The sequence below is a fragment of the Parasteatoda tepidariorum genome, chromosome X2, assembly GCF_043381705.1.
Source record: "Parasteatoda tepidariorum isolate YZ-2023 chromosome X2, CAS_Ptep_4.0, whole genome shotgun sequence".
NCBI classification, from domain to species: domain Eukaryota; kingdom Metazoa; phylum Arthropoda; class Arachnida; order Araneae; family Theridiidae; genus Parasteatoda; species Parasteatoda tepidariorum.
This window is the reverse complement of record NC_092215.1, coordinates 58119474-58132817: the sequence shown is the minus strand read 5'-3', so window position 1 is coordinate 58132817 and position 13344 is coordinate 58119474. Positions and strand designations below refer to the sequence as shown.

The following is a 13344-nucleotide window of genomic DNA, read 5'->3' as shown; positions in this document are numbered from 1 at the left end:
GGCAACATTTGATATAGTTTCCTATAGTAATCAATTATAAAATTTACAGTTGATGTGAAACAATTAAACAAAAGCTTACACTACTTTTATATCAAAGAAAAAGAAAGTAACTCAAAATATTTATCATTACGAGAATGAGGGGGATCTTTGCAGAAATATGCACATTTTGAAACCCATCTTTGAAATGGAAAATACAGAAAGCAGTTTAAAAGATACTTATTTTGTTAGATTAAACAAAAACTTATTATTAAGTAAACGTAGTTATACTTTAGTAAAGTGTACAAGCATTTTTGTCCATGTCTCAAATTAAAATAATTTTTTTAAAATAAAACTTAGGTGATCATTATTTACCCCAGAAACAGAGTGATCGTGAATTACCCCGGGTCACCCTATGTCTTAAACAGAAATACTTTAATGTTTTAAAAATGACTTATAAAAAATTTCTAAGTTTTTATAGGATATAAGAAGAAAAAAAAATAAGTGATATAATTTTTAATATTTAAAAAAACTACTATTTAAAGAAAAACAGTAAGAAAGCGCAGATGAACTAACAAAAACACAAATGTAATCACAAAATTTTAAAACTGGAAAAATTTAAAAAAACAAACAATATTTTGAACCTTTTTATAAAAAAAAAAAATCATAGGAGAAAATATATCAATATCAATTTTATCAATATCAAAAATATATCAATATCAAAATTTATCAATAGGAGAAAAACAAACAATATTATAATTTTTAATTTTATTCAAATTTGACAAAATTTTAAGTTAAATATTGACAAAATTACTAACATGGAAAATTAAGTCACAAAAATATAGAAATACATAAAATTTTGAAATCAGAAAAATTAACATTCAATCAATAAAATTGCAATATATATTTTAAATCTTGCTCTAACAAGTCTCGTGGATAAAATTATGAAATATTTTAAATCTCAAAAAAATAAAAAACGCAACAGAATGGAGAAGAAAATAGCTAATTTACTAACTAATTAAAAAAATCAATACCAATCTAACAAGTTCCCATTATTTCATGCTAATTAAAAGGAAAACAATCTTATGTTTTTGAAATTTATTTTAACTAAAATTAAAGCATTGTTAACAAATCATATACTGATAGAAAAAGAAAACAATATGATTATAAAATAATATTTCTTTTTGAAAAGTAAATTTTGTATTTGCTTTGTTACTTTCAGAAAGATGCAAAAGAACTTGAATCTGAAATTGCTGATATATTTTTGGAATTTGAGAAACTAATAAAAATTTTGGATGGATACTTTCTTTAAAAGCACAGTGCGGCAGGAAATTCAAGGATTGTCTGTTATAACCTTTTTTGACAAATCAGAAAGCACCTTTTGTTTATTTGTTTTCCTTTGAAATTTTGTATTAATTGTTTTTTGTGAATAAGCCAATGTCCAATATTTGCTCTATTTTTCTTTACAAAAAAAGCACTTACCTTCACAAAACAAGTGTTTCTTAGAGCATTTTGGAATGTGAAATTACTATAGGCAAGTTTTGCCTCTGAAGGGTTTTCTTGAAGAAACAATAAAGCAAATTCAACAGCATGGGTGAAAGAAATTAAACTTTTTGCAGATATTTTGAAGATTAATAATTTTATATGAGAAATTTAGAGAATTATTACACTGTGTATTTTTTTGTTTTATATCAGTTGTTAAACAGTCAACCCAATTTTTGGATTTACGGCAACTAATGTTCAACTCCATAGCCCTGTAATTTTGAACCAATCCAGAAGACAAGGAAAGTCCTGGATCAGTACCCCCAGAAGTGTGATTTGTTCTGGAAACATGGAGGACTTTGTGACTGGCCAGATTTAACGTGCATCAGTCACCATTTACTACATTGGGAGTCTTTGGCCGGCAGGGATCGAACCCACGACCTCTTGGACATGGTCCCAGTGCCCTACCGACCCGGTTATTCCGGCCCCATTTGTACTAATATTATAATTTAGTCTCCCTCAAAAATTGGGCGCCAGCAATCCCCATGATAGGGATCTTGGGGATATTTCCATATCATGATCTACAGTGCCAACTACAACAGGGTTCCCACTCTTTTAACAAAGCAAAAATTAAGCACTTTTAAGGACTTTTTTTGAAAAATTAAGGACCTTAAAGATAGTATAATTGTTTATTATCATCGAATAAATATATACAATCAGTGACAGTGCTAATTATGTAACTTTCTTAAAATAGATAACAAAATAATAGAAAACAATTTTATTATAATGTAAGTACTGATAAAATTCTATTAATTAACAGGGCTCACAAAAGTAGGACCAGACAATATTTGCAAGCCTGAATGATTATTAAGATATAAGTTTGAATTTTATTCTAATAGGCATTAATAACAAAAAGTTTGGGATCTTTGATTATGGCGTAGTAGATTTAAATTTTTATGTAACAATCTAAAACTTTAAAAAATTTTTTAAATTGCAGCAAAACAAGTTATAAACAGTTGTTAGGAGCAAATCATGCATTCTTAATTAGTACTCAGGAATAAAATGAAAAAACTTGAGGTTTTCCCCGAAAACCCAATAAATCTCAGGTTTTTGATGTAAAACCTAGGGGGGATAGAATTCTTCAAACCCTGTTTATTACACATCTGTTTAACTTTTAGTACAATCATGAATTTTAAAAATGTTACTGCTTTTCATAAATTTACAATTACTTATTATTCACAGAAATACTATACAAATTTATTTAATTCTTTCAAGATTTTTGGAAATAGTTTTCCTCATGGATTCTAGTAAAAAAATTAATTTCCGATACAGACATCCCTTCCTGTCTCTCAAAAATTCTTCAATCTCGGTGCATGGTCTAATTCTAGGTGATAAAAGAACAACTTTTTGCTTTAAAACATTGATCCGAAAAATTTCTTATCAACTATGCTGAAAAATTAAGCACTTTTAAAAACCTTGTACCAAAATTAAGTACTTTTAAGGGCCCTTATTTTCCAAAATAAAAGTTAAGCAGTTTTTAAGGACCGAGGGAACCCTGTACAATTACCAAATTCCTAATAGATTTTAAATTTGCAAATTTAAAAAAAAAAAAAAAAAAACATTTAGATGTTTGCCCAGGGGTGGCTGCAACTTATACCTTTCGAGTTGGTCTCTTTCCGTGATGTTTTGTTTAATAGTTTCTCATAGGCACCTGCCCGGAAGTTGGCAAGATTTGGCGATTTTTCAACAACCGATAACGATACGGGAATTTCCCCAGGATCTTGACCAATCGCTTAGAAATCTAACACAAAATAACCAAAACATCATCTACAGTACAATTATATGAGGGATATTAACGTATTGTGATCTGTTGTAGCATCTACAATCGCTAAATTGATTTTAAACTTGCAAATTTTTATTTAAAAAAGTGTAGAGGTCTGTCAAGAAGTGGCAACAAGTTGTATTCTTTGAGTCATTCCCTTTCTGGGATGTATTTTTTTAGTTTCTCCCGGTCATTGGGATGAGTTGTGATATGCAGTAGAATAATTGCCAAGTTTTTTCTACTCCTACACAGTAGCCTACGAGAAAATAAAAAAACATTAGAGAAAGAGATCAACTTAAAGGGTATAACTCATACCCATCCTCTAAACGTTTTTATAAAAAAATTTGCAAGTTTGAAATCCATTTGGCACCTTGGTGATTGTAATTGGGACAACAGATCAGTGGGGGGTATTTCCATATCATGCCAACTACAATCGCCAAGGTGCCAAACAGATTTTAAACTTGCAAATTTAAAAAAAAAAAAAAAAACATGTGTAGATGTTTGCCTGGGGATGGCTACTAGTTGTACATTTCAAGTTGGTCCCTTACTGTGATCGTTATTTTAGTTTCTCGAGGGGTCGCTGCCCAGAAGTTGCCAAGACTTCGCGATACGGAAATATCCCTGGGCCACTGACCAGAATTCACCAAGACTTGAAGATTGTTTTGGCATAGATAACTATACAGAAATATTCCCAATATTAGTGCATCACAGACATAGAAATATTAATTTTCTTAATTATCGGAAATTTATTTGTATACTACATCAATTAACTTATCAAAACATTAATTAACTTCACTCAATTTTGTATCAAGATCTTTGTTGATCCATAGTAAATTAAACATATAATTATTCAAACTAAATTGTACAATTATTTAAGTCAGGCACATACGTAGCTGTAGTAAAAATATAAATTATTGGAAATTTACTTTTATAGTATACTACATCAATAATTGGGCATTTAACTTATCGAAAATATACTAACCACATTCAATTTCATATCGGGATCTTGGCCGATCCCTAGTAAATCATTTATAAAATTATCCGGGTCAAATACCAAATTGTCATCTATTGAACACTCATATAACTGAGCTAGACACAGGAGAAGTAAAAATGCTCTCATGTTGCTCATTCTTGTTAACAAAAGAACAACAAACTGTTAAAAATGCATTTATTTGTGCTTTGACGTCTAAAATATGATAACATAATCTAAAAGAAATCGTGACAGCTGCGATTGATATCGCAGTTATCTGACACAAGTAATGCAAGTTTGATATGACAAGTGAAAATTAATAAGACATTGCGTCATATATATAACATGCTGTCCTTGATTTTCAGAGGAATTTGTAAACATAATCTTATTTAGCACGTGATTTTAAAGGGTTATTTTAAAAGGGAATGTTTCAAGATATTACCACAATAACTTTAAAGAAGACAAAACACTTATAAATAAAAAGCTGAGTACCCAGTTCGTTGCAGAAACAAATAATATAAAAGAAATGTGTAAAATGTCAACAAAGAAATTATGAGAGCACAAAGAACTGAGTATAAATACAACTTACTGGAGAAATAACAAGTTTTCTAAAACCGGAAAAAATAATTGTATTTCCGGTGTATCCCTCCGCCAATGTTTCATTTACTAGGTGAACAGGTTTCACCAAGTCAGGAATGAGGCTATGACGTATGAGGATTCAAAGCGGAGCCTTCAACAATCTTAATTTTTCAATCAATAATTTGTGTATTTATAACTGTTTATTTTTCAAATGTTGCTCTTAAAAGCTTGTCACTTAATGTCCAGGGTCGCGTCAAGCTAAAAATAACTGGGGAGTGGGTGATCTATGAAAACTTGATGGCAGGAGGCCCTATAAGTGCAGATAGATGAACAACGGACACAAGCATGCAGCAGTCAAAGGGGGGCATCCAATCATACAAACACCAAAACTTTAGTCTGTTTTTAGATTTCTAAAGTATTTTATTAATTTCGAAATTATATTTTTCATGGGGTAAATACTTAACTTTGAGAAATATACTTTATGAGAACTAAAGTATGATTTTCAAATAAATCTAATAATGAATTAAAATTTTTCCAAAATTATAATTTTCGCATACATTTACATAAAAATGAATTTAAATTTTTACGTTTGTATATAGTTCAAATGTTTTCTTTTAATTTATAGTTCAAATGTTTCCTTTTTCTTTTAATTTTTTTTACTTATAAATTTATTTATTTATCATTGTTCTCCCCCCCCCCTCCTCAAGATATATAATGTCTCCCTTTTTTTCAGAGGCATGAGGATATTTTCTGCACCCCACTGGACTTTAAATGCTCTAAAGATATTAGTATCCCCAAAGGGTTATTAAGAATAATAACATAAATGAAAACAAAAATTACATATAAATAAAGTAATAAGGATGCATATTTATCGATCTTTACACTTTTTTTCGAGAGATTTTCTGTAGAAGTAAAATAAAGCAGAAATGTTCACGTAAAAAATTTATGGAACTTTAACATATCATTATAGCGAATACAAAAATAAACACGGTTTAATAATATAGAACAAAAAATGTAATTAATAATCAGTAAATGTTAATAAACCCATTTCATTTTGTCATAAATTTATGAAAAACTTTTTTTATATAACAATTTCACATTATTGAAAATATTCCAACATTTTATATTCTGAATCCATTACAATTAAAATTAAGTTTTAAATTAACAATAAATCACCTTTATGGAGAAAAGGTGATTTTTGTATGAATATTTAAAAAAGCATAAAAAGATATACTTCTGGCCTTTTATTTTAGGTAGGGTCGGATTGAAAGCCCAAGGGGGATTAAAGGAACCTTAAAAGAATGTTAATAAATTGTTATTGATTTTCAATTTGATAATTTAAAACATTCTTGAATTAGTTAAACATTTTAAACTATAAATTTAAACATTATTGATTTTACACTAATTTTAAACAATTGATGCATATCAACTCGCGTATTTTTTCTTAGTTATAATAAAAAAAAAATTCATTGATAGCTGGACACAAAATATACTCTGGGGTAAGAAGGAGGAAAATGGATGGTATAAACAGAACTCGATGATATACTTTTTTATTTAGTATTTCTGTATTGCTAAGTAAATAATCCGACGAAAACATTATAAAACTATTGTTCAATATTTTACAGCTTTACAACATTTTATTTTATTTTTTGGGGTTTACGACTACTAACGTTCAACTCACTAGCCTTGTAATTTTGAACCCAATCCAGAAGACAAGCGAACTCCTGGATCAAGTATTGGGGGAATTCGCTATCGTGGAAGACTTTTTGAGGTAACTAACCAGCATTTGCCTTACATGGAGAGAAAAACCACGACCACGAAAAACGTCCACGGTTAGTCTGACCACAAGTGGGCTCTAACCCATGATCCATCTACCACTGAGGATATTTTTACGGCAGCATTGTGGTCAGTGCAAGCAGGGTGAGGAATTCGAATCACTGTCATCGCTGGGAGTAGAACCCGGTTCACCTCATTGGAAGGCGAACGCTCTATCCTATGAGACACCACGCTTATCTTCACAACAAAATTAAGTAAAATTATATAACTGAATTATTCGACTACCTTCCAAATCATCATTTTGCTTAGTCCAAAAATTAAAAAAAAAGACTCTTGATAATAACAGAATATTATAAAGCATTATATTATATGTACTACCACACCAAAGGAAATATTTATACACAAATTAGAGAGCCAACAATGTGGTATAAGTATGTATGCATATATTTCGTTTTTAAGCGTTAAAATGGAGAAATTGATGTTCATATACTTTGTCCTATATCTGCCTTTAATATATTAACCTATAATATTCAAACTTGGCCAGGTATTATATTATATCATACTATAGTTTCATATAAAAAGAAATCATTATAGACAAATCAGGAAGCCCACAACGTGGCAAAATATTTATGTATACATTTGGAAGTGCATTAATTAAAGTTAAAATGGAGAAATAGTTGCTTTTATATATCATACATATATATATGGCCTTATATCTCCCCTTTTAACCTTTAATATTCAAATTCGGTCAAGTAATAGATTATATTATATTATACTACCATACCAAAGGAAATAATTATACACAAATTGGAGAGCCCACAATGTGGCATAATATGTAAGTATGTATGCATAGATTTCTAATTGCGTTTTAAAGCGTTAAAAGGGAGAAATAGTTGCTTATATACTGCATACATATGAGGCCCTAAATCTCTCCTTAATATTAACCTAAAATAGTCTGGGTTTTGGTTCATTTAATCGACAATCACTTCATTGACAGGACATTTCCTCGACACCACTTCATTAACAGATCATTTCAAAGACTAGGTCATTTCGTCGACAAGGTCATTTCGACCACAGGGTCATTTCGTCGACAGGGTCATTTCATCGAAAGGATCATTTCATTGACAAGATCATTTCGTCGATAGGGCCATTTAGTCGCCAGGATTGTTCCGTTGACAGGCTCGTTTTATTGACAAAGTCCTTTCGTGGACGTAGTCATTTTGTCGATATGATCACTTCGTTGACAGGGTAATGCGTAATTATGAAACTATTTTTAGCGATTGATTGCTTTTCGTCATAATTTAGTGTATTTTTACCCTAGATATTTTTATTATTAATTTGATTTGTTGTTGTTGTTGTTCATTTACGTCGCACTAGAGCTGCACAATGGGCTATTGGCGACGGTCTGGGAAACATCCCTGAGGATGATCCGAAGACATGCCATCGCAATTTTGATCCTCTGCAGTGGGGATGGCACCCCCGCTTCGGTAGCCCGACGACCTGCACGCGAAGTCGAGCACTTTACGGTAGAACAGTTTAACGAGGACCCATACCGCACACCCTCGGTCTCTACGCAGGCTGATCCAAGTGGTCACCCACCCGCACACTGACCGTAGCCAGTGATGCTTGACTTCGGTGATCTGCTGGGAACCGTGTCTTAACGATCAGTCCACTGCGGGACTTATTAATTTGAAAAATACTGTTATATAATATTTATACTAAAGCAGAGCGTTTTTACCCTGCTACAATAGTAATAAAAGAAGCGTTTTTTATATTTTTATTGATAGATCTCTCCTTTAGCTGTATATCCAGTTAAAAAAACGAAACTTTTGTGTGTTCTAGTTGTATTTTTCAAGTATTTATTTCTCAGATAACATGTTTAATTTTAAAGTGAGTGCATTATTATGGATTAGCATCGCAAAGGAAATAGCTATAACTGCTGAAAATGATTTTCGATATAGCAAGTGAATGAAGGGAGAAAAGAACACGGAAATAAATGAATTCATGAATCGGTAAAATAATAGATCCTAAATTAGAGAACAATGATATAATTTTATAACGGAAAATTATATTTTAATTTTGTTCTTCAAATAAATTTATAAGTAGTTGAGAAGCATTTAACCGAGAACAGTATCAAGCTCTACTTTTCAATATCTCAATTGTAATAGAGCAACACTTGTTTTGAGGATAGGTAAGGATTGTCTTCAGATCACTACTAAACTCGATATCCTGACCGTTGTCAACAGCCCATTGTGGTTCCAGTGTGAAATTAACAATCAAATTAATTTTAATATCGAATCAAATGAATAAAATATGATATCGTAAGAATTAAAAGTAATTAAAATATATTACAATGAAAATTTAGAGACTATTTCGAGGGGGGAAGCCCAATTCTTAGCTTTAAAATTATTTTAATTATGCTTTAGCAAAACCATAGACTTCAGGGTAGTTCCAATAGCAATGTAAATAATCATAGGCCTTATTTAATTATCTATGCATAAGTAAACTGATTCATATCGCATATTGCGAGTAAATTTCAAAAAATGTGGTTTCGAAACAAATAAGGGAGTATTTACATGGGGTTAGAATTGACAAATAGAATATTTCTGATACTTCATCAATCAGAAATTTTCTATTTTGGCAAGAGGGAAAAACTATGACATATTTTTTTATGTGGTTACAAGACAAAACACAGCATTTTTAAATAGAAAAAAGAAGAAAAAAACTAGGTTTTTATGGTGGAAATTTTTTTTTTAATATTTAATTTAATTGCAATTTTAAATCTTTTATTCAGCGTCTTTAATTTGCATTTTCATCTTATTTCTAACAGCTTCTTTGAATTCTTGCCAGCGTCTTTGGATTTTCATCTTATTTTTCCCAACATGCATTTTTTTCAAGATTTTTATAATCTTAAGTTTCGCGTCCTGCTCACTTCGCTCACCATCCTTAATAATAGCCTCTCACTCACTTAGTTTTTTTTTTTCGTTTATAAATTGATATTTTTGTTAGAAAAAAAAAACGATGAAATATATAATTACTGAAATTTTATGTAAGAAAATTTCGTTAATTATATATTTCATCTTTTCAATTGTAACAAAATGAATGATTACTTGCATATGAAAAAAAAAAAATCAACTCTACTTGAAAAAATAAATATTTGAACATAGGAATAGGAAGTAATAAATAAGAAGTAATTTTACTAGCTAATTAACGAAGAGATTTGTGTGCTTTTCTGATTAAATTTTTTGTAACCACTACTACTGTTTTTTTTTTTTTTTCCCTTNTTTTTTTTTTTTTTCCCTTGCTATTTTCCCCCTTCATTCACTTGTTTTATCAAGATTCATTCACAATAATTAATGCAATCGCTTTTGCGATGCTAATTTTCAATACAGCAGATTAAAAATTAATCTTGGAAATAAATCTGTAGAATACATCTGAAAATGCGTAAAATACAACTAGAAAATCAAATGTAAAATAGGTTTCATTTTTGCAACGTGATGTAAACCAAAAGTCAATTTTCGGAAAAAAGGCTTCATTTCTGGCAACTACAACATACTATAAAAATTTTGTTTCAGAGTAGGTTTAAAAAACTTACAAAAAAAAAAAATACACTAAATTATAAAGAAGTGCAAATGACATAATATAAAACAAATCTCAAAAATAGTTTCAAAATTATGAATGACTTTACCTACGATATTACTTTGTCTGCAAAATGACCCTGTCAGCGGAAGAACCTGTCGACGAAATGACCCTGTCGACGAAATGACCCTGTTGTCAAAATAACCCTGTAGATGAAATGACCCTGTCGACGAAATGACCCTGTCTATGAAATGACCTTATCGACTAAACATCCCTGTGGATAAAATGACCCTGTCGACGAAATGGCCAGTAGATGAAATAGCCTTGTCGATGAAGTAGCGTCGATGAAGTGATTATCGCAGAACGCGAGCCCAAATTGAAATAAGGACACCATATTTTTCACACTTATATGTACAGAAATATTTATAGAAATATTAAAAAAAAAAAAAAAAAAAAAANAAAAAAAAAAAAAAAAAAAAAAAAAAAAAAAAAAAAAAAAAAAAAAAAAAAAAAAAAACATAGAGTTCAAAACTCTAAAAATCTAGGTAATACTTAGTGCTGACTAAAGATTGGGTGAATTACGAATTTTTTTTACATTTTGCAACACAGGATTAATTTGAAACTATCTTCATCTTAAAATATTGGTTTGGTGTCATATTTCCCAAAAAATACCTATATATACTTAGAGATATTCGTAGATATATTTCTTTAAAAAATAAGTCCAGAGCAGATAAAGGGCATAACATAAGGGTAGATCTTTTGCGAATATTTTACAATTTTTTCCAACTAGACATTAATTTCAAACTGGTTTCATATTTAAATGTTGGCGTCAAATTTTCTAAAAGTACACATTTAGTCAAAATCCTGTAAAGCCCAGATCATATACAGAGCTAACCAGCTTAAAAAATCATTAAAATAATATGCTAACCAGTGTTAAACATAGAGTTCGTTATTTAACTATTTTTTTTAATAATTTTTTGAATGCGTCATTCATTTGATCCTGAAGTAACAGTGGATTGATCGTAAAGCAAGATTCCCAGTGGATCACCTAAGTCAAGAATCACTGACTGTGGTCAGTGAGCGAGTGGATGACCACTCGAATGTCTACGAATAGACCGAGGGTGTGAGGTATCGGCCTTCGATAAATTGTTCTACCATAAAGTGCTCAAATTCGCGCTCAAGTTGTTGGGCTACCGAAGCGGGTTAGCCAATCCCCTCTGCAGGGGATCAAAATTGTGATGACATGTCTTAGGATCATTGGTTGCCCATAGTCCATTGTGCAGCTCTAGTGCAAGTAAAAGCTTTCTACATAAATTATTTGGAATATTTTTAAAAATATTTTTTTAATAGTTTTTCTTCTTCTCTTTTCATTAATCTTTATTACATTATTTTCCAAGTTTTCTCTATATTTTTAATAACTTATTTTATGAGTGTTCCATATATNAATTAAAGGTCTTCAAATAACGATTCTTCTTTTAAACTCTAATAAATCAGGTAACAAATACACGTGTCCAAGAAATACTATCCAAGAGAATCTGGAAACGTAATTATCACGTTGTCCAACGTGACAACGTGATGATTACATGTGAATAATATATATATATATATATATATATATCCCCCTTAAGTTCAAGAGTTCTATAATTTTTAATATTCTTTAAAAGTTTGTTTGCTATATGCTGAATAGAAAAAAGAAGAAAAAAAAATGTTATTTAAATCATCAAATTTAAAAATGGAACTTTTGCGCTCAATTCGTGGTATATTCAGTATAACACGTAGCAAGTATCTTTGTAATTATTATTATTTTTAAATATAACAGTACATTTCGTAGTAGTAGTTGTAGTAGTAGTGATTTATTTGCGTCGCACTAGAACTGCGCAATGGACTATTGTCCTCGATTTGGGAAGCATCCCTGATGATGATCCTAAGACATGTAATCACAATTTTAATCCTTTGTAAAAGGAATGGCTTCCCCTTCTTTGGTAGTTCGAAAGCCTGCACTCCGCGAAGTTGAGTATTGTGCGATAAAACAGTTTAACGAGGACCGATACCACACATCCTCAATCCCTTCACAGGCTGATCGAAGTAGTTACTCACCCACTCACTGATCGCTGAACCATTGTAAGAATTTCTGATGGGCGCATGTAAAAAGAGTTTTTAGAAATAAGAAGAAAAAAAGATTTATTTTACCAGTATTTTAAATGAATTATAGCCTTGGAACAACGTTGAAAACATTTCTGCAGGTGACAGTGGATCTTTTTTTTCCCTTTTTTATTGTATTTATAGAACTTTTAAGAACTGAAAATACTTTGTTAAATTTACAAGTTTATATTTCGTAAAAAAAAATTTTATTTTTAAAAAAAGAGACAAATAAATTTTTTTTCATTTTATTTACTTATTTATTTATTTATTTTTGCGTGTAAGTTACTTTTGCGTCTGCGTATCTAACTCAACTGCGAGTAAATAATATTTTTGTAATAAATTTCTATAAGTAATTTCAAACAACGGTAATTAGAATAAGTAATTAGTATTTTCGGTGACTAGAAAGCTCAAATTTTGACGTGAAACAACAATAGAATAAATCCAGCATTACAATTTTTCAAAAAAATCAAAAAAAAAGNTTTTTAAAAAAAAAAAAAAAAAAAGTGTCTAATCTAAAAGTGTTAGCGCTATATACGCTTTTACCTTTATAACGTTAAGATCAAATATTTTTTTTTTTAAGTTGTTAATATTTCTAGACATATATGAACATATCTAGAAAAATAATTTCCGAACATATGACATCCATATTTTATTATGAAACGAGTTTTAAATTACATATATTTCCAATTAAATAATCTGTCGTTACAAATTATTATAAAATATTCGAAAAATGTCCATCCTTATGCTTGTGATTTATATACCCTTTTTTTATGTGAAGATTTTTAAAAAAATGCCTTAAATTATTCTAAAAACAAATGAATATTTTCACATAAACACAATTTTTTGGATCGTTACGGTGCACAAGTTCAACCTTTTGACCCCGTCGTGGGTGCCCATCGTAAGATCTATAATAGTATCGAAATAATTTTTATTGCTCTTTCTAAACCCTTTAATTGAATCGGAAAAAGCCGATCGAAATCAAAGGATTAATTTGGCGCTTCGTCCCTCCGATTGCATT

At 30.1% G+C, this 13344-nt stretch overlaps 1 protein-coding gene across 1 annotated transcript in view; it reads right to left on the bottom strand.

The window, feature by feature from the left end:
- Positions 1-4848, bottom strand: part of LOC107449168 (gastric triacylglycerol lipase) — a 30456-nt gene extending 25608 nt beyond the window's left edge. Inside the window, exon 1 of the mRNA XM_016064618.3 lies at positions 4263-4848. Within this exon, the coding sequence (XP_015920104.1) occupies positions 4263-4409 (147 nt within the window). The 5' untranslated portion in view covers positions 4410-4848. The remainder of the gene's footprint in view (positions 1-4262) is intronic.
- Between the last annotated feature and the right edge of the window lie 8496 nt (positions 4849-13344).